General features: G+C 40.4%; 1 protein-coding gene across 8 annotated transcripts in view; it reads right to left on the bottom strand.

Moving 5' to 3' along the window:
* Positions 1-27,529, bottom strand: part of Ryr2 (ryanodine receptor 2) — a 570,252-nt gene that overhangs the window by 292,349 nt on the left and 250,374 nt on the right. For all 8 annotated transcript variants that reach the window (XM_041630688.1, XM_041630687.1, XM_041630690.1 and 5 more), the window contains 2 exons: positions 16,480-16,554; positions 13,834-13,990 (listed from right to left, as the gene is read on the bottom strand). In XM_041630688.1, the coding sequence (XP_041486622.1) occupies positions 13,834-13,990; positions 16,480-16,554 (232 nt within the window). The remainder of the gene's footprint in view (positions 1-13,833; positions 13,991-16,479; positions 16,555-27,529) is intronic.

Raw genomic sequence — 27,529 nt, 5'->3', positions numbered from 1 at the left:
CCTGAGTGCTTTTCTTAGACAACATTTTCATTCTAATTGCGCTCTATTTTCCACACAGTTACCAATAAATTGTGAAAATCTATCATCTATATTTAAAATTTAAACTATAAAGGTGAGACGGGAGAGATGGCTTGGCAGTTAAGGTCACTTACTGCTCTCGCGGAGGACCCGAGTTCAGTTCCCAGCCTCCATATCAGGTGGTTTACAACTGCCTGAAACTCCAGGGACCCCAATGCCCTCTTCTGGCCTCTATGGGCAGCCACACACATGTGCATATATGCAAATACTCATAAATCAAAGTAAATCTAAAACATACAGTGAACAGAGTTTTGTTTATTCTAGCAGGACTGCCAAATTTTCATTATAGAAAGAATGTTGTAATGCAAGACATTTATTAAATAGTAGTTAAGCCCAACAAGTATATAATTAAATCTGTTTACTATCAACATTTCTTAAAAGTTTCAATAAAGGGATGGAGTTACTTTTGGATGACAGATTGCAAATTGTCTTAATTTATCCTGTAGTGCATTACTGAATTCTCTTTTTAATTTTTTCCATTTGGTGATTTAGTGCATATGTGCATGGTTGTGTGTGTGCATGGGTGTGTGTGCGCATGGGTGTGTGTGCATGGGTGTGTGTGTGTGCATGGGTGTGTGTGTGTGCATGGGTGTGTGTGTGCATGGGTGTGTGTGTGTGTGCATGGGTGTGTGTGCATGGGTGTGTATGTGCATGGGTGTGTGTGTGCATGGGTGTGTGTGTGCATGGGTGTGTGTGTGCATGGGTGTGTGTGCATGGGTGTGTGTGCATGGGTGTGTGTGCATGGGTGTGTGTGTGCATGGGTGTGTGTGTGCATGGGTGTGTGTGTGCATGGGTGTGTTTGCATGGGTGGGTATGGGTGTGCATGGGTGGGTATGGGTGTACATGGGTGTGTGTGTGCATGGGTGTGTGTGCATGGGTGGGTATGGGTGTGCATGGGTGGGTATGGGTGTACATGGGTGTGTGTGTGCATGGGTGTGTGTGCATGGGTGTGTGTGCATGGGTGTGTGTGTGCATGGGTGTGTGTGTGTGCATGGGTGTGTGTGCATAGGTGTGTGCATGGGTGTGTGTGTGCATGGGTGTGTGTGTGCATGGGTGTGTGTGCATGGGTGGGTATGGGTGGGTATGGGTGGGTATGGGTGTGCATGGGTGTGTGTGTGCATGGGTGTGTGCATGGGTGTGTGTGCATGGGTGTGTGTGTGCATGGGTGTGTGTGTGTGCATGGGTGTGTGGGTGCATGGGTGTGTGTGTGCATGGGTGTGTGTGTGTGTGCATGGGTGTGTGGGTGCATGGGTGTGTGTGTGCATGGGTGTGTGTGTGCATGGGTGTGTGTGCATGGATGTGTGTGGATGGGTATGTGTGCATGGGTGTGTGTGTGCATGGGTTTGTGTGTGTGTGCATGGGTGTGTGTGCATGGGTTTGTGTGTGTGTGCATGGGTGTGTGTGTGCATGGGTTTGTGTGTGTGCATGGGTGTGTGTGTGTGCATGGATGTGTGTGTGCATGGGTGGGTGTGTGCAAGGGAAGCAGAGGACAATCTATGAGCACTGTTTCTTTCCTTCCAACATGTGGGTCCAGAGGATCAAACCCAGGCCATCAGGCAGGGAGCTAACATCTTTACCTGCTGAGCCCTGCTGTTGGACCCTCTTTTTTAAATGTGCTGTGGTAGCTATGTATAAACTATGTAATAGAAAGGGTAATTTTTAGAAGAAGTAACACAAGCAATTGTCTCGACCTCTTAGAAAAATCTATTACCTGACCTGCCAGTAATATTTAAAATTTATTGTCATTTTTAAAATTAAGCATCTTCCGGAACCCAGCTCCACTGTTCGTCACTGTCTCCTCGTGTGTGGCAGCCATTGAGAATTGCATATAAAGAGCCTGTGTGGGAAAACAGGTTCTCAGCACCCTTTAGAGGGGAGCAGTACTGAGGACATGGGAGTCAAGCAAAAACTGAGCTTCAGAGAAAGAGTTTGTCCTTGTCATGTTCAGACAATGGCCTCACTGCCTTCAGTGGAAATGGTGGCATTATTTGACTATCAGCTTCAGAATAGCTAATCTGCTTGCCCAGGGATCCCCTTTCTCTGCCTGTGGAGGGCTGGGGATTATAGACTTCTGCCACAACAAGGCTCAATACAAAAATCTCCCCTCCCCCACTCTTATTTTCTGATTGCTTCAAAGTCTATGAACTTGAAAGATTAGCATTTTTCTTTCATAGCCTACACAAAGATGCAGTCTTTGTATTTGTTTTATTCCCTGCAGGTCTATGATGATTAAGGCTGCATTAGAGATTTGGCACTTAAATTTCACAACTTACATCTTCAGTGTTTTTCACTATTTAATACCATGAAATATATACATTTTGTCACATTCAATACTTTCATTTGCCTGGATATTATCCCAGTGCGTATTTCAGTCAAGCTCCTTTCTTGCCTTGGGATCATATTGTTCCAATATTCCATAAGCCATTTTTTTTCCTAATCTCTCCAAATAAAATCTCATTACAGGTCTCTATCATGGCTTATATTTCGTGATCCAAAGCCAAATTGTTTTCATTTTAAATTGCACTTTATTCTACTCATATATCTTGATAAAGCCAACGTACTGGGTCCATCCTCTACCACATGTTAGGTTCTCTGATCTCCTTGCTCTCCATGTTCTTGGCTTCCTGTCTTTGTAAACATCTGCACTTGCAGTTCTTCCTGAAAAGTTTTTTATTTGTGTAAGGCTGAGGGTGAATACAGCATCTTCTTGCTCATCGACCTCTCTTCTGTCACCTTACTTTAATAAATACTATACATAAAAGAATATTTACCTTGTCACTGCTATATCCGTGTTTCCAGAAAATATTGTCTTGTTTTTTTTCTACTTCAAGAGAGCCTCTCTATAATCCATTTTATCCATGAATTCATGATCCTCCTGCCTAGCCTTCCCTCAATATCCACCTGTTTCTGCCTCCCAAGTGTTGGAGTATCAGGTATATGTTATGGTATCTTGATTTCTCATTTTTAAAACCTTAGAGGGAACAAGGAAAGGTAATAATGGAGTGGGTGGGAAATATAGAGAGGGTGGCAAAGGATGATTATGTTACATAAAAAATGTTATAATGAAAGCTGTTATTTTGCATGCTAACTAAAAATTAATAATTCTAAAAAGAAACATATCCGTAACACAAAAGATCATTATGATTCTATTTCATAGGAGATGACCAAATCACTCCATGTTCCTCTCATTTTCACCAGCTTTGGAGACAAGGATTTTGAATTTTAAATGTTATACTTTAGGAAATCTTCTCAATGTTTTCCAACGTAGTTGTGCATAGTGTGTCTGTCTATATGTCTATCTGTGCATTTCTGTGTGTGCCCAATGGCAAGTGCATATACAAATGCACAGCCATGCATGTGGAAGCAGCCTTGGGTAGCATTCTCCAGGTTCTGCCCACTTTCTTTTTAGGTCTCTGAGACCTTGAGCTTACCAATTCAGCTAATCTGGCTGGCCAGCTGCCTTAGAGATCCACCCATCTCTGCCTCCCTAGTATTGAGGTTATCAGTGCAAGCCATTAAGACCAATTTTAATGCATAATTGTGCTGCCAGTACATGGGAGGTCGAAACAGGAGAATAAACACAAGAAAGAGGTAAGTTTGGGCTGCATCCTGTCTTTGAAAGAATACTATATACTAATCAAAGGGAAAATCCACCACAAAAGACACTGCAACTCCTAACATCTATGCACCGAATACAAGGGCACTCAAATTCCAAAAGAAACACTACCACAACTTAAATCACATACTGACCCTCACACACTCATAGTGGGTGCCTTCAATACCCCCCCCACTCTCTTCAATAGACAGGTTTCCCAGACAAAAGCTAAAAAGAAATGCTGGAGCTAACAGATGTTATAAACCAAATGGTCCTAACAGATATTTACAGAACATTTCCCCCAAACACAAAAGAATATACTTTCCTCTCAGCAGCTCATGGAACTTCTCCAAAGTTGACCACATATTTGGACACAAAGCAAGTCTCAACATATAGAAGAAAATTCAGATAACACCCTGTAGCCTATCTGAGCACTACAGAGTAAAGCTGAATATTAACAATGGAAACAACAGAGAGTTTAAAAACTCATGGAAAACTCTACTGAACTTAAAAAAAAAATAGTAAAGAAATTTACTTTCTAGCATTAAATGAAATGAATACACATACCCAAACTTATGGGACACAATGAAAACAGTGCTAACAGGCAAGTTCATAGCACAAAGTGCGTACACACAAAAAAACAAAAAATGAAAAACTCTCATGCTAGAAACTTAATAGCACACCTGAGGGCTCTAAAAGAAAAAGAAGGAATCACACCCAGAAGCAGAGATGGCAAAAAATGATCAAATTCAGGGCTGAAATCAAGAAAATAAAAACAATACAAAAAATCAATGAAACAAAGAGTTGTTTCTTTGAGAAAATCATAAGATTGACAAACTATCATCCAAGTTAACTAAAAGGTAAAGAGAGAATATCCAAATTTAACAAAATTAGAGATGAAAAATGGGGATTAACAATAGACACTAAGGAAATCCAAAGAAACACAAGGACATACTTCAAATCCCGTGTTACACCAAAAATAAATGGATTTTTTCTTGATATATACCATGTGCCAAACTTAAATAAATATCAAATAAGGATTTTAAATTGCCCTATAATCCAGTGAAAGAGAAGTAGTAAGTTGAAGTCTCCTAACTAAGATAGATCCAGGGCCAGATGGTTTTAGTGCAGAATTCTACCAGACTTTCAAAGAAAAACGAATGACAATACTTCTCAAATTATTCCACAAAATAGAAACAAAAGAAACATTGCCTGATTCTTTTTTATGGGGCCACAGTTACCCTGACACTTAAACAACAAAGAAAGAGAATTTCAGACCAATTTCCACTATAAACATAAATGCAAAACATCTCACCAAAATAGTTGCAAACCAAACTCAAGAACACATCAAAAAGATAATTCACCATGATCAATTAGGCTTCTTTCCAGGCCTATATCAATTGATACATGTAATCCACCATATAAGCAAACTGAAAGATTGAAAACCACATGGTCATCTCATTAGGTGCAAAAAAGACCACTGGCAAAATCCAACACCCCTTCGTGATAAAAATCCTGGAGAGACTAGGTATACAAGAAACACACCTCAACATAAAAAAGGCAGTTTACAGCAAGCCCATAGCCAACATCAACTTAAATGGAGAGAAACCTGAAGCAAGTCCACTAAAATCAGAAACAAGAGAAGGCTATCCACCCCACAAACTGACATCCAGGCACTATTGCTGAAGATATCACCAATACACCTCACTGAATATGGAAAAGTCAAGCTGGTGCCTACGTACAGCCTTTACCTCTATGTGCCAGCATCTTTGGTACAGGAAGGCAATTTGCACACTATCAAAGGATAAATGTAAACACAACCCACCCAGAAATCCTTTTATCTGTAATGGTATCCTGCCTGCAAGATATGCTCGTGCAGTGTGGGGACAGAGCTTGTAGGAGAAACCAACAAATATCTGATTTGATTTTCGGCTCACACCACAAAATGAAACCCATACTTAACTCTGCTTTGGAAACTAAGAACCTGAGACAAGATTGCTCAGGGATCTAGCATAAAACCAAATAATATTGTTCTTTGCAATAAATGACTCCTAATGAATGAGTCCTAATGACATTCTGCTGTACACATAGATCAGTGCCTTGCTTGGCCATCATCAGAAAATCTTCCTCCTGCAGCAGATGGGAACACACACACAGTCTCACAGCCAGACATTATGCAGATAGTGAGAGACCTTGGAACACTCAGCCCTAAAAAAGACATCTCCATCAAATCTTTCCCCTTAGGGCTCGTGGAACCCTGTGTTAGAGAAGGCAGAAAGCGTATGAGAGTCAGAGGGGATGCAGAACATCAAGGAAACAAAACCCTTTAAGTCAGCATGGTCAAGGGTCATATGAACTCACAGACACTGAGGCAGCCTGCATGGGGCATGAAGAGGTTTACACCAGATGGAGGCCTAGAGCTAGAAATGAACACACGTCCCCATCCCTGACTCAGCAGTCATCTCCACTTGACAACCACCTGCAAATGAAAATTTAGTTTTCTCCAAGGGAGAAACAAACTATTCTTAAGGGCAGGCTCCATGCCCAGCTGTAGATGGCCAACAAAAAAGGAACCCAAGAGCATCTTTGGTGGTTCTTTGTCTTATAATGTTGAGTCATGGATTTTCCTTTTTTTATTCTACATTTTAAAGTTTTTTATTTATATACCTTTTATTGTCTCGCTCTCTCTCTTTTACCCTACAGGTCCTTTACATATATGTTATGGCTTCCAGTCTAGTGTTTCCACAGGATTCCTGAACGTGCAAATCAGAGGGTTTCTGCTTCTGTATCTGTTTCTTGTGCATCTCTAGCTGCTTCTTGTGCTGTTTCTTGGGCTCTTCTCCTTCTGTTTGTTTTGTCCTATTCTGATGTGTTAGGTTTTTTGTCTTGTCATATTTTTATTTTATTATTATCCCTTAGAAGCCTGTTTGTTTTCTAATCAGAGATAGAAAGGGTGGATCTGGAGGGCTGTCTTTCTTTCGCACGACCCAGCACCCCCAGCACCCCTCCCCAACCCTGCCCTGCTGTATGCTAGGACCAGTGCTCAACTTTAGTTTTAAGCTCCTAAACTAAGGCGACCCACCCAGAGCGGTGAGTGCCTGCCTACCGGGCAGGCCTCAGGGTCCCCTGTAAGGGAGCCGGGCACCTTCAGCTCCAGCGCCAGGCTTCCTGCGCGCTCCTGGATACCACCCCCCACACACACACTTGCTCCATTCATCCTGTTGGCCCTGGATCATTGGGCTACCGGCGCCCCTGTTTAGTTGCTGAGGAATCCCATCAGGACGGGTGAGTGTGTGCTATCCAGGGGCGGACTGTCCCGGAAGAGAGCACAAACCCCCTCCCCCAGCTCCTTCTGCAGGGCTGTCTTTCTTTCGCACGACCCAGCACCCCCAGCACCCCTCCCCAACCCTGCCCTGCTGTATGCTAGGACCAGTGCTCAACTACAGTCTTAAGCTCCTAAACTAAGGCGACCCACCCAGAGCGGTGAGTGCCTGCCAGCCGGGCAGGCCTCAGGGTCCCCTGTAAGGGAGCCGGGCACCTTCAGCTCCCGCGCCAGGCTTCCTGCGCGCTCCTGGATACCACCCCCCGCCCCCTGCTCCATTCATCCTATTGGCTCTGGATCATTGGGCTACCGGCGGCCCTGTTTAGTTGCTGAGGAATCCCATCAGGACGGTTGCTGAGGAATCCCATCTGGACGGGAACGGTTCCTGCTTCTACACTGAAGAGATATACCCTGAGAGTCAATCACAGCAAAGACTTGACCAAGAGACCAGGCCTCTTCTGGCTCCATTTGAAGGAAGAGATGGGAAGGCGCCAATACAAGAATTCCTCCAACAATCTGAAAGGCAACATGACACCACCAGAAACCAGGGATCCCGAAATAAGAAGAATTGTACACCCTACTCCTGAAGAAATAGAAGAAACCGACTCAAAAGTGAACTATATGAAAATAATAGAGGACCTTAAACAGGAGGTGAAAAACTGCCATAAACAATTAGAGATTACAAACAAAAAGGTAGAGGAAATGAATAAATCGCTCAAAGACACGCAAGAAAACCAAGAGAAACAAGAAAAAGCAATCAAACAGGTTAGGGAAGCGGTTCAAGACATGAAGAATGAAATGGAAGCAATGAAGAAAGCACAAACCAAGGGAAGAATGGAGATGGAAAATCTGGGTAAACGAACAGGAATGACAGAAACAAGTACTAACAACAGATTACAAGAGATAGAAGAGAGAATATCAGACACTGAAGATACCATAGAAAAAATAAACACACTGATCAAAGAAAACAGCAAAACCAACAAATTCTCATCACAAAACATTCAGGAAATTTGGGACACAATAAAAAGACCAAACCTAAGAATAATTGGAGTAGAAGAAGGAGAAGAAGTGCAGCTCAACGGTACAGAAAACATACTTAATAAAATTATAGAAGAAAACTTTCCCAACCTGAAGAAAGAGGTACCTATGAAGGTTCAAGAAGCATACAGAACACCAAATAGGCTGGATCAAAAAAAAAACATCCCCTCGCCATATAATAATCAAAACACAAAATATACAGAATAAAGAAAGAATATTAAGAGCCGCAAAGGAAAAAGGCCAAGTTACTTATAAAGGTAAACCTATCAGACTTACACCTGACTTCTCTATGGAAACCATGAAAGCCAGAAGGTCCTGGATAGATGTACTGCAAAAACTAAGAGATCATGGATGCAAGCCCAGACTACTATATCCAGCCAAGCTTTCGTTCACTATGAATGGAGAAAACAAAATTTTCCAGGATAAAAACAAATTCAAACAATACGTAGCCACAAATCCAGCCTTACAGAAAATTATAGAAGGAAAATCACTAACCAAGGAGTCCAACAATGCCCACAATAACTCAGTCATCTAGAGACCTTTCACCAGCGCAACTCAAAGAAGGGAAACACACAAACCCTACTACTAAAAAAGTGACCGGAGTTAACAACCACTGGTCATTAATATCACTTAATGTCAATGGGCTCAACTCACCTATAAAAAGGCACAGGCTAAGGGATTGGATACGAAAACAGGATCCAACGTTCTGCTGTCTACAAGAAACACACCTCAACCACAAAGACAGGCACCTACTCAGAGTAAAGGGCTGGGAAAAGGCTTATCAAGCAAATGGTCCTAAGAAACAAGCAGGTGTGGCCATACTAATTTCTAACAAAGTTGACTTCAAACTTAAATCAATCAGAAGAGATGGAGAGGGACATTTTATACTCATAACAGGAACAATTCATCAGGATGAAGTCTCAATCCTGAATATCTATGCCCCGAATATAAAAGTGCCCACGTATGTAAAAGAAACATTACTAAAACTCAAGGCAGCCATCAAACCACACACACTAATAGTAGGAGACTTCAACACTCCTCTCTCACCAATGGACAGGTCAATCAAACAGAAACCTAACAGAGAAATTAGAGAATTAATGGAGGTAATGAAGCAAATGGACTTAACAGACATCTATAGATTATTCCACCCGAAGAGGAAAGAATATACCTTCTTCTCTGCAGCTCATGGAACCTTCTCGAAAATTGACCACATACTCGGTAACAAAGCTAACTTACACAGTTACAAAAAAATATTAGTAACCACCTGTGTCTTATCAGATCACCATGGATTAAAGTTAGAATTCAACAACAATGCTACCCCCAGAAAGCCTACAAACTCATGGAAACTGAACAGTCAACTTCTGAACCATACCTGGATTAAGGAAGAAATAAAGAAAGAAATTAAAGTCTTCCTGAATTCAATGAAAATAAAGAAACAACATACTCGAACTTATGGGACACTATGAAAGCAGGCCTAAGAGGAAAGTTCATAGCACTAAGTGCCCACTTAAAGAAAATAGAGAAAGCACATATTGAAGACTTAACAGCCCACCTGAAAGCTCTAGAAAAAAAAGAAGCAGACTCACCTAGGAGGAGTAGAAAATTGGAAATAATCAAACTGAGGGCTGAAATCAATGAAATAGAAACACAGAAAACAATCCAAAGAATCAATGAAACAAAAAGCTGGTTCCTGGAGAAAATCAACAAGATTGATAAACCCCTATCCAAACTAATCAAACGGCAAAGAGAGAATACGCAAATTAATAAGATCAGAAATGAAAAGGGGGACATAACCACAGACACAGAGGAAATTCAGAGAATCATCAGATCATATTACAAAAGCCTGTATAACACAAAACTGGAAAATGTAAAAGAAATGGACACTTTTTTAGATAAATACCATATACCAAAGTTACACCAGGACCAGGTGAACAATCTAAACAGACCTGTTGGTCGCGAAGAATTAGAAGCTGTTATCAAAAACCTCCCTACCAAAAAAAGCCCAGGACCAGATGGTTTCAATGCGGAATTCTACCAGAACTTCCAAGAAGAGCTAATACCCATACTCCTTAATGTATTCCACAATATAGAAACAGAAGGGTCATTACCTAATTCCTTTAATGAAGCTACAGCTATTCTGATACCAAAACCACACAAAGACTCAACCAGGAAAGAGAATTACAGGCCAATCTCACTCATGAACATCGACGCAAAAATCCTCAACAAAATACTGGCAAACCGAATCCAAGAACACATTAGGAAAATTATCCATTATGATCAAGTAGGCTTCATTCCTGAGATGCAGGGCTGGTTCAACATACGAAAATCTATCAATGTAATCCAGCATATAAATAAACTGAAAGAAAATAACCATATGATCATCTCATTAGATGCTGAAAAAGCATTCGACAAAATTCAACATCCATTTATGTTAAAAGTCTTGGAGAGATTAGGGATACAAGGGTCATACCTAAATATAATAAAAGCTATATACAGCAAGCCGACAGCTAACATCAAATTAAATGGAGAGAAACTCAAAGCCATCCCGCTTAACTCAGGAACACGACAAAGATGTCCACTCTCGCCATACCTCTTCAATATAGTACTTGAAGTTCTAGCAATAGCAATAAGACAACATAATGGGATCAAGGGGATTCGAATTGGAAAGGAAGAAGTTAAACTTTCGTTATTCGCAGATGATATGATAGTGTACTTAAGCGACCCCCAAAACTCCACCAAAGAACTTTTACAGCTGATAAACAGCTTTAGTAATGTGGCAGGATACAAGATAAACTCCAAAAAATCAGTCGCCCTCTTATACACAAAGGATAGGGAAGCAGAGAGGGAAATCAGAGAAGCTTTACCATTCACGATAGCCACAAACAGCATTAAATATCTTGGGGTAAATCTAACCAAGGAAGTGAAAGATCTATTTGACAAGAACTTTAAGGCATTGAAGAAAGAAATTGAAGAGGATACCAAAAAATGGATGGATCTACCTTGCTCTTGGATTGGGAGGATCAACATAGTAAAAATGGCAATTCTACCTAAGGCAATTTATAGATTCAATGCAATCCCCATCAAGATCCCATTAAAATTCTTCACAGATCTGGAGAGGACAATAATCAACTTTATATGGAAAAACAAAAAACCCAGGATAGCCAAAACAATCCTATACAATAAAGGATCTTCTGGAGGCATTACCATCCCTGACTTCAAACTCTATTACAGAGCTACAGTAATGAAAACAGTGTGGTACTGGCATAAAAACAGAGAGGTCGACCAATGGAATCGTATAGAGGACCCGGATTTTAACCCACAAACCTATGAACACCTCATTTTTGATAAAGGAGCTAAAAGTATACAATGGAAGAAAGAAAGCATCTTCAACAAATGGTGCTGGCACAACTGGATGTCAACCTGTAGAAGAATGAAAATAGACCCACATCTTTCACCGTGCACAAAACTCAAGTCCAAATGGATTAAAGACCTCAATATCAGCCCGAACACACTGAAAAAGATAGAAGAGAAAGTGGGAAATACCCTACAACAGATGGGCACAGGAGATCGCTTCCTATGTATAGCCCCAGAAGCACAGACATTAAGAGCAACATTGAATAAATGGGACCTACTAAAACTGAGAAGCTTCTGCAAAGCAAAGGACACTGTCACTAAGACACAAAGGCAACCTACTGACTGGGAGAAGATCTTCACCAACCCCTCAAGAGACAAAGGTCTGATCTCCAAAATATATAGAGAACTCAGGAAACTAGACTTTAAAATGCTAATTAACCCAATTAAAAAATGGGGCACTGATCTGAACAGAGAATTCTCAACAGAAGAAGTTCAAATGGCCAAAAGACACTTAAGGTCATGCTCAACTTCCTTAGCAATCAGGGAAATGCAAATCAAAACAACTTTGAGATATCATCTTACACCTGTGAGAATGGCTAAAGTCAAAAACACCAACGATAACCTTTGCTGGAGAGGTTGTGGAGGAAGGGGTACCCTCATCCATTGCTGGTGGGAATGCAATCTTGTGCAACCACTATGGAAGTCAGTGTTTCGGTTTCTTAGGAAATTCGGGATCAACCTACCCCTGGACCCAGCAATACCACTCTTGGGAATATACCCATATGCCCTATCATATGACAAGAACATTTGTTCAACTATGTTCATAGCAGTATTATTTGTAATAGCCAGAACCTGGAAACAACCTAGATGCCCTTCAATGGAAGAATGGATGAAGAAAGTATGGAATATCTACACATTAGAGTACTACTCAGCGGTAAAAAATAATGACTTCTCGAATTTTGCATGCAAATGGATGGAAATAGAAAACACTATCCTGAGTGAGGTATCCCAGACCCAAAAAGATGAACATGGGATGTACTCACTCATAATTGGTTTCTAGCCATAAATAAGGGTCACGGAGTCTACAATAGGTGAATCTAAAGAAGCTAAGTAAGAAGGGGAACCCAAGGAAAAACATATAGTTATCCTCTTGGCTAAGGGAAGTAGACAAAATTGCCGGAGAGAAAATTGGGATCTTGGGGTGGGGTGGGTTGGGGGTAAGGGGAGATGGGGAGAGAAAAGTTAGAAGGGAAGGAGGTCGGGCCTTGGGAAAGCAGGAGGATTGGGATAAAGGAAGGTTGGACAGGGGAACACGGAACCACAATTCTTAGTTAAGAGAACCACTTTAGGGTTGTCAAGAGACCTGACCCTAGAGGGGCTCCCAGGTGCCCAAGCTGAGGTCCCCAGTTAGTTCCTTGGGCAGTTGAGAATAGGGAACCTGAAATGACCCTATCCTTGAGCAATACTGACGAATATCTTGCATATCATCATAGAACCTTCATCTGGTGATGGATGGAGATAGAGACAGAGACCCACACTGGAGCACTGGACTGAGCTCCCAAAGTCCCAATGAGGAGCAGAAGGAGGGAGAACATGAGCAAAGAAGTCGGGACCACGAGGGATGCACCCACCCACTGGGACAGTGGAGCTGATCTATTGAGAGCTCACCAAGGCCAGCTGGACTGTGACTGAAAAAGCATGGGATAAAACTGGACTCTCTGAACATGGCGAACAATGAGGGCTGATGTGACGCAAAGGACAATGGCATGGGGGTTTGATCCTACGTAATGTGATGGCTTTGTGGGAGCCCAGCCAGTTTGGATGTTCGCCTTCCTAGATATGGACGGAGGTGGGAGGTCCTAGGTCTTACCACAGGGCAGAAAACCCTGACTGCTCTTTGGACTGGAGAGGGAGGGGGAAAGGAGTGGGGGGGAGGGGGAGAAGGGTGGGAGGAGGGGGCGTAGGGGGGAGGAGGGGGAGGGAAAGGGGAGGCTGGGAGGAGGTGGAAACTTGTTTTTTTTTTCTCCTTTTCTCAATAAAAAAAGAAAAGAAAAAAAAAAGAAAGGGTGGATCTGAATGGGAGGGGAGGTGGGGAGGAACTGGAAAGAAGAGAGGGAGGGGAAACCATAATCAGGATATACTATTGAGAAAAAAAGGCATTTTCAATAAAAGGAAAAATATAAAATAAAAATTTATATTTAAAAAATACAAAAGAAAAGCAATCAAGAAGGAGATGGAGGGTGCGCTTTATCTAAAAATGAAACTCAGGAAGCCAGCAGGGTCTCTCGGCTCATTTCAGTAGTTTGAGAAACCAGTTTAATGAAAAGTTAGGAAGAGAAGCTGGGAATGAGAAGACTTTACATCAGTTCTTTCTATAATTTCAACATCAAAGAAACAGAACCGCGACACATGAACAGAAATTCCAAAATGACGCAGGCCATCTTACCTTGGAAGACCGGAAGGCAAATGCAGTTGATTTTACATCAGCCTTTTCTTTGTCCATGAGTAGGAGGTTCTTGTCTTCCATAAGGCTTAAGTATTTTCCTGTTGTGACATGCCGTAGTCGGAACGGCTGGCCCCATCTTATGTGACTTCCACTCCACCTGACCAAAAAACCAGAACTTGATCCAACCACATCACCATGAGAGAAGCAGCTACTGACAAGGACAAGTGTGAGTGGGCACGTGTGTGCATGTGCGCATGCGTGCATATGTGTGTGTGCATGCAATGCACATGTGTGGATAAACACTATAAATAGCTTGTACAGACATAAATGCTATATGTCTGTATGCATAAACATCTCAGAACCAGGTGCAATAAAGAAGACAGACTAAGAAAACTGGAGGTGAAATTCACAACTTTTATACTATTAGGGGAGAATTACTTTAATATGTAGCTATGATAGTTCCCTTAGTTATATATTATAAAATGGCAGTGTAATTATATACATGTATATATTAGATGCATATCTAATAAAATTTTACTCCTAAGCTTAATAATTATCAAAAGTATTACAATTTAGGTGGACTTAATCAGCTTTATATTTATATAAAAAAATAATTGAAGTTTTTAATTATTAAACATTAAGTATTATGAATACAGAAGTTTGGTGGTAGAGACTAACTGAACAATATTTAAGAGTTTACAAGAACATCTTGTTGCTAAGCAGGAAGAAGGAAAACTTGGGCACTCACAAAATCACACCACCATGAAGTAAAATCTCTTGACTAACACAACTGAGAAAGAAGAATAATAAGCAACATTACCCATGAAAAAAGAATTTGAGTATTTTTAAGTAAATGAAGTAGAATATGAACTCAGCAATTTTTATTCTCACTTCAGTGTTTGGGAAGCAGTGATGAAGCCACTTTATTTTAAAATATCACTTCTTTTTTTTTTAAAAACAGTATACACACTTTTCATTTAATAGAATATCTGCTATAAAAAAGTTAGGTTTAAAGAAACTTTAAATAAATTCAGTCATATACTTCTTGACTTTGTATTTTCATTTATAAATATCATAGAAAATATATGAAATAGAAGTGATAATGGTGATGATAGTGATGTTGGCGATGAAACTGATGATAATATCATATAATTGCCAGTTATCGAGTATAGTTATCTGTATATGAATGCCAAGTCACAACACACAGTTAACCTCAAGATTCACAGGGAACTGGTTCTGGGATACCTGTGGATAGCAAACCCCACAGGCACTCTAGACTTTTCTGTTAAATGTTCTAGCTCTGCATCCATGTATGTTAAATAATTCTTGGATTTCTGGTAGGAAATGTAATGCTATACAAATAGTTGTCACACAATATTGTGCAGGACACAGTGCCACAGGAAAAAGTCAGCATAGAGATGCAAGTATTTCTGTACTTTAATGAGAATTTAACATCTACAAAATATCGCTTCTTTAGGCCGGTCACACACCTTTAGTCCAAGCACTCAGGAAGCAGAGACAGGCTAAATCTCTAAATTCAAGGCTAGCCTGGTCTACAGAGCAACTTACAGGACAGCCAGGGCTACACAGAGAAATCCTTTCTCAAAACACAAAACAAAAACATTGCTTCTTTCATACACAGGAAGTTGTTTTCCACCCATCTGTTTAAACATATCAGCACAATACTAATCAATTCTAAAATTGCTGTACAGACTACCTGAGCAAAGTGACTGCAGACACTAAATTATTGCATTTATCATTAAATTAGGTAAATAGCTCACATTTTTAAAAAATATATATATCTATAGACACTGAATCTAGTAAAACAGCCCTTGGTTTCCGCTCAACGAGTCTGTATCCTACACTAATAATGTCCACTGGAGTGCAATATTATATGAAAAATCCATGGACAGCTTAGTGCATGTTAAACATACACTAAGTCTTCCATTTATCTTTAAAAACTACTTCACTGATATTTTAGTTTTGTCTAAAGCAGTTTAAAGCTATGCCTTTATCAGTGATGTAGTGTTCATTTAAATGAACTAAAAGTCACTCTTAAGATAACTTTTAAATTTACCAGAAATATGTGTACAAGTATGTCTATCAAAATTCTTGCTGCTATAATGAATACTGTTGTGATTTTTGCTACTATCCAGAATGTCCCACTCCAATCAAGCTACTTGCCAATAAAATTCATGGTCTCTGCAAATAACTACTGGATTCTTCATATTCAGGTATACCTTTATAAGTTTAAACCTACAAAATTTCAGGCTTCAGGTGAGTGACAGGTTTGCAGATAACTTGTCCTGCTTCCAAATTTGACATAAATCTGTCCTGGTAACACTTTATGCCAGGAAGATACCAGGTGTAGGATAAGATGATGTAACAAAGCAAAAGAGATTCAGGATAAAGGCAGGCTATAGGAATGTATGAAATGGGTGGGACCATTCTTAGGTCTAGTGCCTAGTGAATCAAGACAGACGGAAGATGCAGAAAGAGATAAGAACAACAAGGGGTTGGGTACATTCTCCATGTTGCTTGCTGCTGGAGCGATTAACTGGACCATCTTACCCTGAATTAGAAGCCAAAGGTACTGACCACCTTGCACCCTCAGAACCTTAGGCTGGGTTTAGAAGTTCTACTTACGCGACTCTTAGGGTCTCTAGTCTCCAGAGGGAGCGCGCATGAACTGATACAGCACCACCTTCGTAATGAACTGTTCTGTTGACAGGAAAAAAAGGTTGAGTTTAACAGGTTTCATCCTGGGAACTCTGTCTTTTAAGCAAACTGAAAGAAAGCAGGTACAGAACAGCCTGTGTATGGACAGTTAAAGATCTACTGTGAGGCAGGAGATAAGACAGCTGGAAATAAAAATAAGTGTAACAGTGACCAACATAAGCTCTTTCCCAATAAACATTTACTTAAACATATTTTCTCACCATCATTTCACTCAATAATATTAATAAATTTTTCCATAACTACCCTCTACAGGACAGATTTCTTTCATCAACTTTTGTCTGTGGAAGCACATACTTACCAGGTTAGGCATGGTTTTACATATTATTATTTAAATATATGTATGTAAATGTTCACAGATAAATATTTGACTTTTATTATTTAAAATACTTCTGATAAATATAAGAAGACTGATTATTAGTATTTTAATACAATCATCTGCAATTTACACCAAATGGGCAATGTATGGCAAAATATAAACAGATTGTGAGAGATGGGTCAGTGGTTCAAAGTACTTGCTCTCCTTGTAGAGAACCTAAGTTTGGTTCCTAGGACCCATGCTGCATGGCTCACAACTGCCTGTAACTCCAGCTCCAGGTGAATCAATGCCCTCTTCCAGCACCCATAGGCACCCACACATGTATGCACATACACATACATTCGTAAGTAGAAATAAATTCTTTAATATATAATGCACAAATATACATAAGCAAAAAAAATTCAGAAAAGGTGCATCTCTGGATGTGCATCGCACGCACTCAAATGCAAGCACTCCTAATAATTTAACATGTTATCGAGAGTCTTACACAAATTAGTCAAATCTGTCTCTGCGACCACCCTTCAACACTGCTGCAAGGAAGCTGAAGCCTGTGAACACACCTTGCATCTTTTCCCAAGGATTCAGTCTTCTCTAGAGCACAGTCCTCATGATACAAGCACACACAGGAATTTTCTCTATCTAGCCTCCCCTCTGCCTCGCTACCACCTGCCTTCTGTTGGTTCTCCTGGTGCTCCAGTCTCATCCCCAGACCTGCAGCTTCTCCAATGACATGGATTTTGCTGTGCTGTGACTGTCAAATGACCTTCATGTCACCAACTCCAATAGAGGGTTCTTTTGAAGAAAAAACTGTGAGAACCCTTTCTTTCTGGGCCATACCATCCTGGCCTGCTTCTCCTCCTTATCCCCTTTGGCATCCCTTTTCTCTCTGTCTTTACTATGGAATTTCTCAAAGACACACGAAATTATATTAAATCAGCCTTTGCACACTGAGAACAAAAGGCCAACAATTATCAATGGAAGATCAGCTCAGCGTACCAGCCTCTAATTATCCCTCCACAGACAACCTGCAAAAATATTGATTTTTCAAATTTTCTAAATTGTCTCACAAAAACCTTTTCTTTAATTTCTAAATCCACCTCTAACAATATCTGCTTATTCAACTTAGATTTTTCTCAATGACATTTCAGCTATCCATGTTGCCCACTTCCTGTGATATCACAACCATCAGGAGGCACACAATGTCTGAATGTTCATTTCTTAAGATTGACCAGTAGGCTCAGGACCATCCTCAGCTGTGCACAGTGACAAGATCTGTAAACACTATCTACAGCACTGACTTTCCAATATGGCTGAGGATAGTCATCAGTCAAGAAACTATCAAAAATGCTATGCCAATGGACATAAAAGAGATGCAGAGTTGGCTCTTTTTCAAGTCTTCAGCTGAGCCCAAAGAGGAGCCAAAACTTAGACCCCTTATGGGTACCTCCCATATATGGGTACCTACATAGTAGTATACCTGCTGTGTGGGGTTAGGTATATCTTTGCTGCTGGAGCTGCCCCTACATTATAGGATATTTGCAGCAATCTGACCTTTATCAACTAAATGCCAAGAGCAGTCTCCCAGGCTGGCACAGGTAAAACTGTCTCTCACATTGCTTAATGTCCCTTGAGACAAAATCAGCCCAAGTACAGCACCACTGATGCAGGTGGATAAATCTTAAAGCTTAGTGAGTGAGAATTTTTATAAGATCCTCTAAAGATCCAAGCTGGCCTCATAGGTAGAGTTTCTGATTGAAGTCAAGGGGGAAATCCATGAATCTACATTTCTCATAAGTCCCTACATGAAGTATATTCTTCAGATTGACATTCTGAGAACTATGGGGCTGCACTTGTTATTTCAGTGACATTGTTCTTAACCTTGGTTGTATAATAGTAATATTTCAGCAGCTTTAGAAAAAGAGAAGCCAGCGACAACACTCGGGCTAACAAAACCAGTCTCCTGGTATATGTTTTAATAATAAATTAAAAGTAATCTAGACATTCAGCTTCTCTGTGTGTATATACACAAATAATAAATTAGATAAGTGATAGATAGACAGATGTGTAGAGAGATAAAGAGACAGATGGATAGAAAGATAGACAGACAGATGATAGAGTTTAGATTACTCTGTCTTTAATAAAAGTCTGTGTTCATTATAGAAAAAACAGTGTATTAGTTTACTTTTGTTTTATGCATATGGGTGCTTTGCCAGCATATATACCTTACATCACATGTATTCCTGGTGCCCACAGAGGCCAGAAGAGGGCATCAGATCCTCTGGAACTATAGTAACAGGCAACTGTGAGCCATTATGTGGGTATTGAGAATTGAACCTGGGTCCTCTGTAAGAGCAGTCAGTGTTCTTAACCTCTGAGCCACTTCTCCAACCCTCTGGACTCCTTGTCATTTCTTCTGATGGTTAACAATGAAATGTATAAATGTAAGTTTAAAAACCATTTGAAAAATAAAGAAATTTTCTCAGGATCAAAATGGAAATCAAAGATTTACTGTACATGGAATAAAATGAAGATACAACCATTTCACAACCTCTATGCTTTGCAACAAGAGTCAGAGTGAAAACTTTTAGCCTAAAATCCCTAAATTACTACAAAAATGGCAATAAAAGATCATATTCTTGTCTGAAGAGAAGAAAGAGCAAAACAAAACAGTACAAAACAGATGGGGCTCTAGGATGCATGTTAATATAAAGACACTGGAGTTGGCTTTGCTTTTCTGTTACTGTGAGAAAACACACTGGCTTAGAAAAGGGAACTTATTTGGCTTGCACGTCCATGTAGTGCCCACCATTGTGGGGAAATCGAGGTGGCAGGACCTTGAAATACCTGGAAACATCACAGTTACAGTCAATAGAAGAGAGAAATGAATTCAAACATGTATGTATTTATTGTTCTCTTCTGCTGCCTGTGGAAGCAATGTGACCAGTCTCTCAAGGCCCTGCCATGATGACTTCCTCACCATGGTAGATCAGAAACTGAAACTGGAGCCTGAAATACACACTTTCATTTCCTCCAAGTTGTGTTTTTTAAAGTATTTTATCACAGTAACAGAGAAAGAAACTAAGACAGAAATATAAACAATACCCATTTTCTGTACAGCAATAAATCACTATGACTATGTCAAATAGAGAAATGTGCAGTTCTAAATGAGCTTAGAAAAAGGTGCTGAGTAACGAACCTAGGATGTTGATTAAACAGAGTAGGATGTAGAAATCACAAGGTTGAAAATAAAATGGGCTTTAAGATACAAATAGTACGGATATGTCTATGTAAAGTTATATATCTATATAACATATATATATATATATATGGAATTGCTCAAACATATTCTTTCACAACTCTTTTCAACTTAACAGGAAGTTTTTAAAATTTTTATATGAGTATAAAACTAAGGGTAAGTTTAATTCAGATTTCTAAAACACAACCATAAAGTTGAAAAGAGAGTAAATCCTACTCTTTTCTGAACTCTATTAGCTCACTCCTAAGGGTCCTTCTGCACTGAACTCTGCAAAGTGTTCCAGTCCAACATGAGGCATAGAGAATCTGGAGTCCCCCTCAAGTATTCACTGCTGGCCAGGACATCTTGGTTATTTATTGGATCCCCATATAAACAGAATGTGTAGAAGTTGATGGTTTTTAAAGCAAGTATCCATGGGATGATTCAGCTTAAATGTTGGTGCAAGGTATCAGAACCCTAAATGGAACAAGGTTATAGGCCCATCCTAAATGACAATAGGGAAGGCGATCTTCTTTAAAAGTTGGTCCACCTGGAGGCATGCCCCTAGTCTATGAACAGGGCATCACTTTGGCCCACCGTGTATCTGAGGCATCAAAATCAGAGTCCAGAAAGACATTTTTTCAAAGTCTGGTTAAGTTACTTTTCTACTTCTGTGAAGAGACACCATGACCAAGGCCAACTTATGAAAGAATTTAATTTGAGGGCTCATGATTTCAGAGGGCTAGCGAGTCTATGACCAGTATGGCAGAAAGCATGGCAGCAGGCCCGCAGCCATGGCACTGGAGCAGTAGCTGAAAGCTTGCATGTTGAGACTACAACCATAAAGCAGAGAAACCGGGTCTGTCATGGGCTTTTGAGAAGTCAAAGCCACCACCCCACCCCACTCCCCGCCGCTCCTGCCAGTGACCCATCTCCTCCAACAAGTCCATACCTCCAATCCTTCCCAAAGCAGTCCCATTAACTGAGGATCAGACATTCAAACATTGCCTACGTAGGACATTCTCATTGAAATGATCACAAAGTCCAACAAGTTTACCAAGTGGTATTACTATCTTTAAACTCAGACAACTCAATGATTATTTCAGGGTAATTATCCTTCCTGCATGGAAGACTGGCAGGGGAAAAAAACACTCTTCTTTAAAGAAGTTAAAAAGACTTACACAGCTTAGACAACCGCCCTTCGGGCAGCCACTAGGGACTTCAATGCAAATGGCAGCAATTTGTCAAAATTCAAGGAAGATGAATGGATTTTGTGTGGGCAAGTTTTATGTCAACTTGAAGCAAGCTAGACTCACTGGAGAAAAGGGAGCCTCGAGGGGGAAAATGCCTCCAAAAGACAGGGATGTAGAGAAGCCTGTAGGGCATTTTCTTTATTAGTGATTGATGTGGGAGGGCTTAGCCTATTGTGGGTGGGGCCAGCCCTGGGCAGGTCATCCTGCATTCTATAAGAAAGCAGGCTGAGCAAGCCAGGAGGAACAAGCCAGTAAGCAGCACTCCTCCATGGTCTCTGCATCAGCTCCCGACTCTAGGTTCCTGCCCTCGCTGTTTATGATGATCACAAGACTCTGAGATGGAAATAAACCCTTTCCTCATTACCCTGCTAGAGCTATTGTGGGGGAGAAGAAAATAAGTAAAAGTAATGCAAGTTGATAACATTCCTAACATCCTAAATTATTATGACTGCGCAGCACTAGGGATTGAGCCCAGGACTTCACACACAACAAGGTAAGCACTCTAGCACCAAGTTGAAGCTCTTTTTACTTTTTAAGCTTGCAACAGGTCTCCCTAAATTGCCCAGGCTGACTCTGAACTCACTTGGTAGCCAAGGTTGGTCTTTGACTGGAGATCCCCCTGCCACAGCCTCTTGAGTAACTAGGATGACAAACCCCAAAACTGATACTAACCACACATTTTTAACAGAAGCCTCTAGATCATAATTGGAAAAAGTTGAAGTCACTGCAATTTCACCAAGAAGGGAATTTTTAATTACACATGTACTAGCCAATCATACAAGCACATTCATGACTACTTTGAAAACTCCCAGGCTTCCGGCTGTACATTATGCCTCTGTAACACATTCTCCTCCTTCATTAGGGAACTCATATTTCAGACTGACCGTGTAAGAGGAACTTTATATTTATCCTAAGCAGAGTCTCCCCGCAATCTCATCAATTCAGCTTCTCATAGTTATTAAAATACTGTCCACCGAAACATAAGCAGTTAGCTCTTTTGGCTCTGGGAGTCATAAAATACAATTTAAATCTTACCTCAGTTGTTCAACTACTCATTCTGTGGGTAAAAGCAAGGGCTGCGACAGTCAGCATATTCATCTTCTGAATCTGAAGCCCAGAAAGTACTACAATCGCATGCTAATGAGAGTACAAATTTTACAAGCTTCTCACTGCCTGGTGCAGGGTATTTATTCATAAAAAATTATAGTATACACCATTCCAATTAGTGAGCTTTAGGATATAACCATAAAGCATCATTAATAAAACACTGGGTGCTATGAGGAGACTCCTGATGGCTACAGGGGTGAGTTCAGACAGAGGGCACCTTCTCCAGACGATGTCACAGCCATGAGCTCACTTTTTTTTTGGAGGGCACCAAGGATCTGGCAAGCCTCTTTCATATCTCATTGTTATTAAGTTTCTGAAGACATCTCATTGTACAAACCTGGGCAGGTTGCCCAACTCACGGCCTCCACTTTTTTTTGTTTTAAGACTTATTTTTATTTGTGTGTGTGTGTGTGTGTTTGTGTGTGTGTGTGTGTTCACATGTGCCAGAAGTGCATGTCAGATTCCCTGCAGCTGGATCTGCAGGCAGTTGTGAACATGGTTGCTGGGAACTAAACTTGGATCCTCTGCAAGAGTAATAAGCACTCTTCGCTACTAATCCATCTCTCTGGCCCACCTCCATTTCTTCAAGAATTCCCTAGGTTACTATGAGGAAGTTAAGAATGATACAACCTCTCTATAGCACTGTGAAGAGTCCATATTAAACAGTTTGTAGTCAGTCCTTTCATAGTGATAAGCAAAGACTCAATAGTGTTGGCTTGAACTGAGTTACGACTGTCAAATCAGTAGTATTATGGGCTTCCAGACATTTGTTATTGCTTGGATCTGAACTACCATCCTCAGACTTGTGTTCTGAATGCTTGGTCCCCATTCTATGGTGATGTGGGAGTCTGCTGCTTTGTGTTGATTTCATTGGTTAAATAAAGAGACTGCCTTGGCCCTTTAATAGGACATAAAATTAGGTAGGCGGAGTAAACAGAACAGAAGGCTGGGAGAAAGAAGCCTAGTCAGGAGTTGCCATGATTCTCCCACTCCAGACAGACGCAGGTTAAGATCTTTCCTGGTAAGCCTGCTCGCGGAGCTACACAGATTATTAGAAATGGGTTAGATCGATATGTAAGAGCTAGCCAATAAGAAACTGGAACTAATGGGCCAAGCAGTGTTTAAAAGAATATAGTTTCCATGTAATTATTTCGGGGCATAAGCTAGCCATGTGGGCGGCCAGGTGCCAGAGACGCAGCCCCACCGCTCCTATTACAACACTATGGTGCTATTTTGAAGGCTGTGGAACTTACTGGAGGTAGACACTGGCAGAAGTAAAGTCCCCAGCAGCGGGCCTTTGACTGCTACATTCATTCCTGGCCCTACCCTACTCTCTCTGCTTGTCACTCTGCAGCCGGGACTTAAAGAGTCTCCACCACAGGGTCCTGCAAGCCTACTTTGCCTGTCAATGATGAATCCTCTGAAACCATGAACCAAAATAAAATTCTTCCATAAGTTGTTTTTGTCGGACATTTTGTCACAATCATAGAAGAGTTACTGGCAACGTATTCAAAGGCCTGGGTTATTTTCTGTTACACATACTGTTAGGAACAACAAGCTAATCTTTGTCTTCGAGCCAGTCAATCCCATGCCAGCCTCCTCCTGAGGGCCAATGCTAGAGCTAGGTCTCAACATATTCTCACTGAAAAAATTATATCATCTGTCTCATCAATACTAGCACATACTACTGAAGCCAATAACTTACATAACATAAATAACACAAGCTCCAAGATAGTAAATAAGCATAGAAAACCAATTGGGTTGGCATGGTGACTCATGCCTATAATTCCAGCATTTGGGAAGTACAGGAGGCAGGAGGGTCAGAAGTTCAAGGTCATCCTTAGATTTATAGTGAGTACAAGGCTAATATGAGCTACATGAGATCTTACCTTTAAAAATACACCAAAAAAGCAAAAAAAAAGGAAAGAAAAGTATACACAATGGGATAAAGACAAACTATCTTTGTGTACCAAAAATTGATCCACACAAATATAGTCTACTAATCTTTGACAAGACAAAGATACTGCAATAGGTTAGAAGTAGTTTTTCAAGCACTTGATATTCATTTGCAAAATCACATGAGCAAAAATACCCAGAAAGATCGCACACCTGTCACAAAACCAGCAAACATGGACAGCTTCATCCTTGACTGTGCTGGGACACATGAGGGTGCCACCTGGAGCAGTAACCTGGGAACACTATCCTCCTAAGGAGACTAGATCATAACTGTGCACAGGATCATAAACCACATGCCTCTCTCTAAGTCAGACCAAGAGACACTCAACTCATCCTATGAAGCTTATCTCATGATTTATCAGTTATTCATAATGACAGCACACTGAGTCATCGCTGTTTTACAAAGGCCATAGAAGTAAAACTATTATCATATATTCATGCAGCAAAGCTTGTGTCTACTAGGTCACATTCTAGAAAGCAAATATAGCATTTATTTCCATATCACGTAAGGTACTGTGTCTTCACTGTCCTCCCTGAAAGGAACAAGACAAAGTAAGTAGATTCCAGATGCAGTGCGTGATCAGACGCAAACACAGCGCCTTCCCTCTGTCCCCCCTCTGTCTCTTCCTTTCCCCATCATTTCTGCAGAACATGCAGTATCTACACACTCTTGATTCCTTTCCATCCTTTTATTTCCTCATAGTTTTTATCCAGTTCATTCAACCTATGTGCACATGGGCAATGTGTGTTCATAACTGTGAATCAACATGCCTATTTTATTATTACTATAGAACATAGCCTTCTTGAGAGAAGCCACTGTCTCTTTCCACTCAGCTCAGAGCCCAGAATCCAGAATATGACAGCCATCCCCAACATTGTGTAGAATGAACTCAGCTATACAAAAGATACCTTGTAAACCTGTCTTCAAAAATAAAATGATTCTTTATAAACATTGACCCCATACTGATTTCTAAACTGAAGATTCAAAGTAATATTTCCTAATGTAACTGCTTTAAATTTATTAACTTGTCAAAGATATTGTTCAATGTCAGAATGCTTGGGTCTGAGGTTCAAAACCTGGCACCACAACAGCAACAAAATAAACAGAATAAAATGTACTGTCTCAAAGATATAACATACTTAATTCCCAGAATGTATATTCTGCTCATAAATAAATACAGGTACATTTAATAAGGGCCTTGTGAACACTTTTAAATACATTAAGAGACAAAATCTGTAACAACCAAAAGTCCATCTTGCTCCAAATGAAATTTGATCATTAAATGTGAAGCCTATTAATTAAATGAAATTAATTAAAGCATCATGTAACACCTGATTTCTCTTACTGACCCCCCCTCCAGAACCTATTCCTCCATGATGTAACTTGTCCCCTTTCTGGAGAGCTTCCCCACAGTTAACACTGAGACATCTGTCTGATTGCTCACACCTACTGCAGCTGCCCAGCTGGCCCTGTAAGACATACACTAGAAGATTTACAGCTAAATTCCTGCCTGAAAAAAAAAACCTCAAAGAACTTAAAATAATAGTGACATATACTTCCTGACCCTGTCAAAACTCAATCTGTCAAGTAAGATGGGCAGGAAGTATGAGGGAATATCTACGTAGTTAAATCTTGATAGCTCATTCTCCGATTCAATCCTACTGAGCTGAATAGCACACTGGAGACTATTCTTCCTACGAGTCTTATTAGTACTCTATGAGAATGAATAGGTAACTTGGAGGATGAATACAGATACGTCTCATTGTGAAAAAGTTGAGCCAAGTCCATCGGTATCTAGAATTACATGCCCTGCCACTGAACAGTTTTCTCTAGCTCTACAATTACAGTTACAGCTATTAAATACCTGGCTGAACAAGGTACAGCCAACAGCCAAATCCACTATGGAGCCTAGCATGGATGATCAAAATAGACCTGAATTGCTCAGAAGCAAATGTCACCACTGGCTATCTCCTCGGTCATTTCTACTACTTAGAAAGAAATCTCATGTGACATCCGATCTTTAATTTTAATAACAGGAAACAATCAATAGGCACATCTAGATCAAAATTACAAGCAAAAACCTATAAGACAAAAGTACTATGTTTTGTTTTTTTACATATTTCCTTGCTCAAACTCACCATTTAAAAAAATAATCAAATCATTTTAACTTCTTTTTCTAATAAATCAAAATATATGCTGAGGCTATCATTATGCATTTATTCCCCCAAAAATCGATTGATATTAATACAAGAAAGTGCTGCCTGTGGGCTGCTGCCTTCTCTAGCTCTCTGAGACACAGGCAATAGCTTGTGGGGAGAACAAAGAAGCAATTTTGAAGGTCTATGTAATGATATCAACAGGATTCAAAATCATAAGGCTTTCCATAAACCTAATTTTAAGGGAGTCTTTTTTCATCATGTATATATAATTGCTCAGTTTCACAACTTAATCAAGAAACATAGAACTTTTCTTCCCTAAGCATCCTCCCCGAGGCTCCGTCCTGCCTCGCTCTGACTCATGTTCTCCCTACAGCCATGATCCGGCATCCACGTTCAGCTAATTGCACCATGTCAACATGCTATAAAAAGATAGCAATCAGATGTGTTCTCACTGCCTCCAAGACCTTGGAAGAGTCTCTCAGTGTGTTGAGGTGAACACACTGAGATTCAGTTGGCAAATGTTCTAAGAATTCAATCAAAGTTAGTACCCAAAGTTGCATTAACCATGGATGCTGGTCACAACCGGTCCCCAGAGTTCCTCTCCCTCTGAGTGAACATGTGATTGTTGCCCCTTCCCTCAAATGTCCTCATGCTTTAATAATTTATATTCAACACACACTTTTTCCCCCCTGAGTCAGACTCAGATACCATAATTTCCTACTGGATGCACTTAGATTCTCTGAACTCACTGCATCCAATTTTAACATAGCTCTCTTAACAAACACACACCTGCTGCTGCCATCCTCCGTACCAACTATCTCTCCCAACACCATGGGTAAATCAGACCTTCCCTCCATCACATTGCTTACGGCAGGTCCTTTCCCATAGTAATAGAGAGTAACTGACACAAGGCCTTACCTTTTGCCACAT

Source organism: Microtus oregoni, unplaced genomic scaffold (genome assembly GCF_018167655.1).
Source record: "Microtus oregoni isolate MIOR12 unplaced genomic scaffold, Mior012 000035F_ref0000213, whole genome shotgun sequence".
Classification (NCBI taxonomy): Eukaryota; Metazoa; Chordata; class Mammalia; order Rodentia; family Cricetidae; genus Microtus; species Microtus oregoni.
This window is presented reverse-complemented; position numbering and strand designations above follow the sequence as displayed.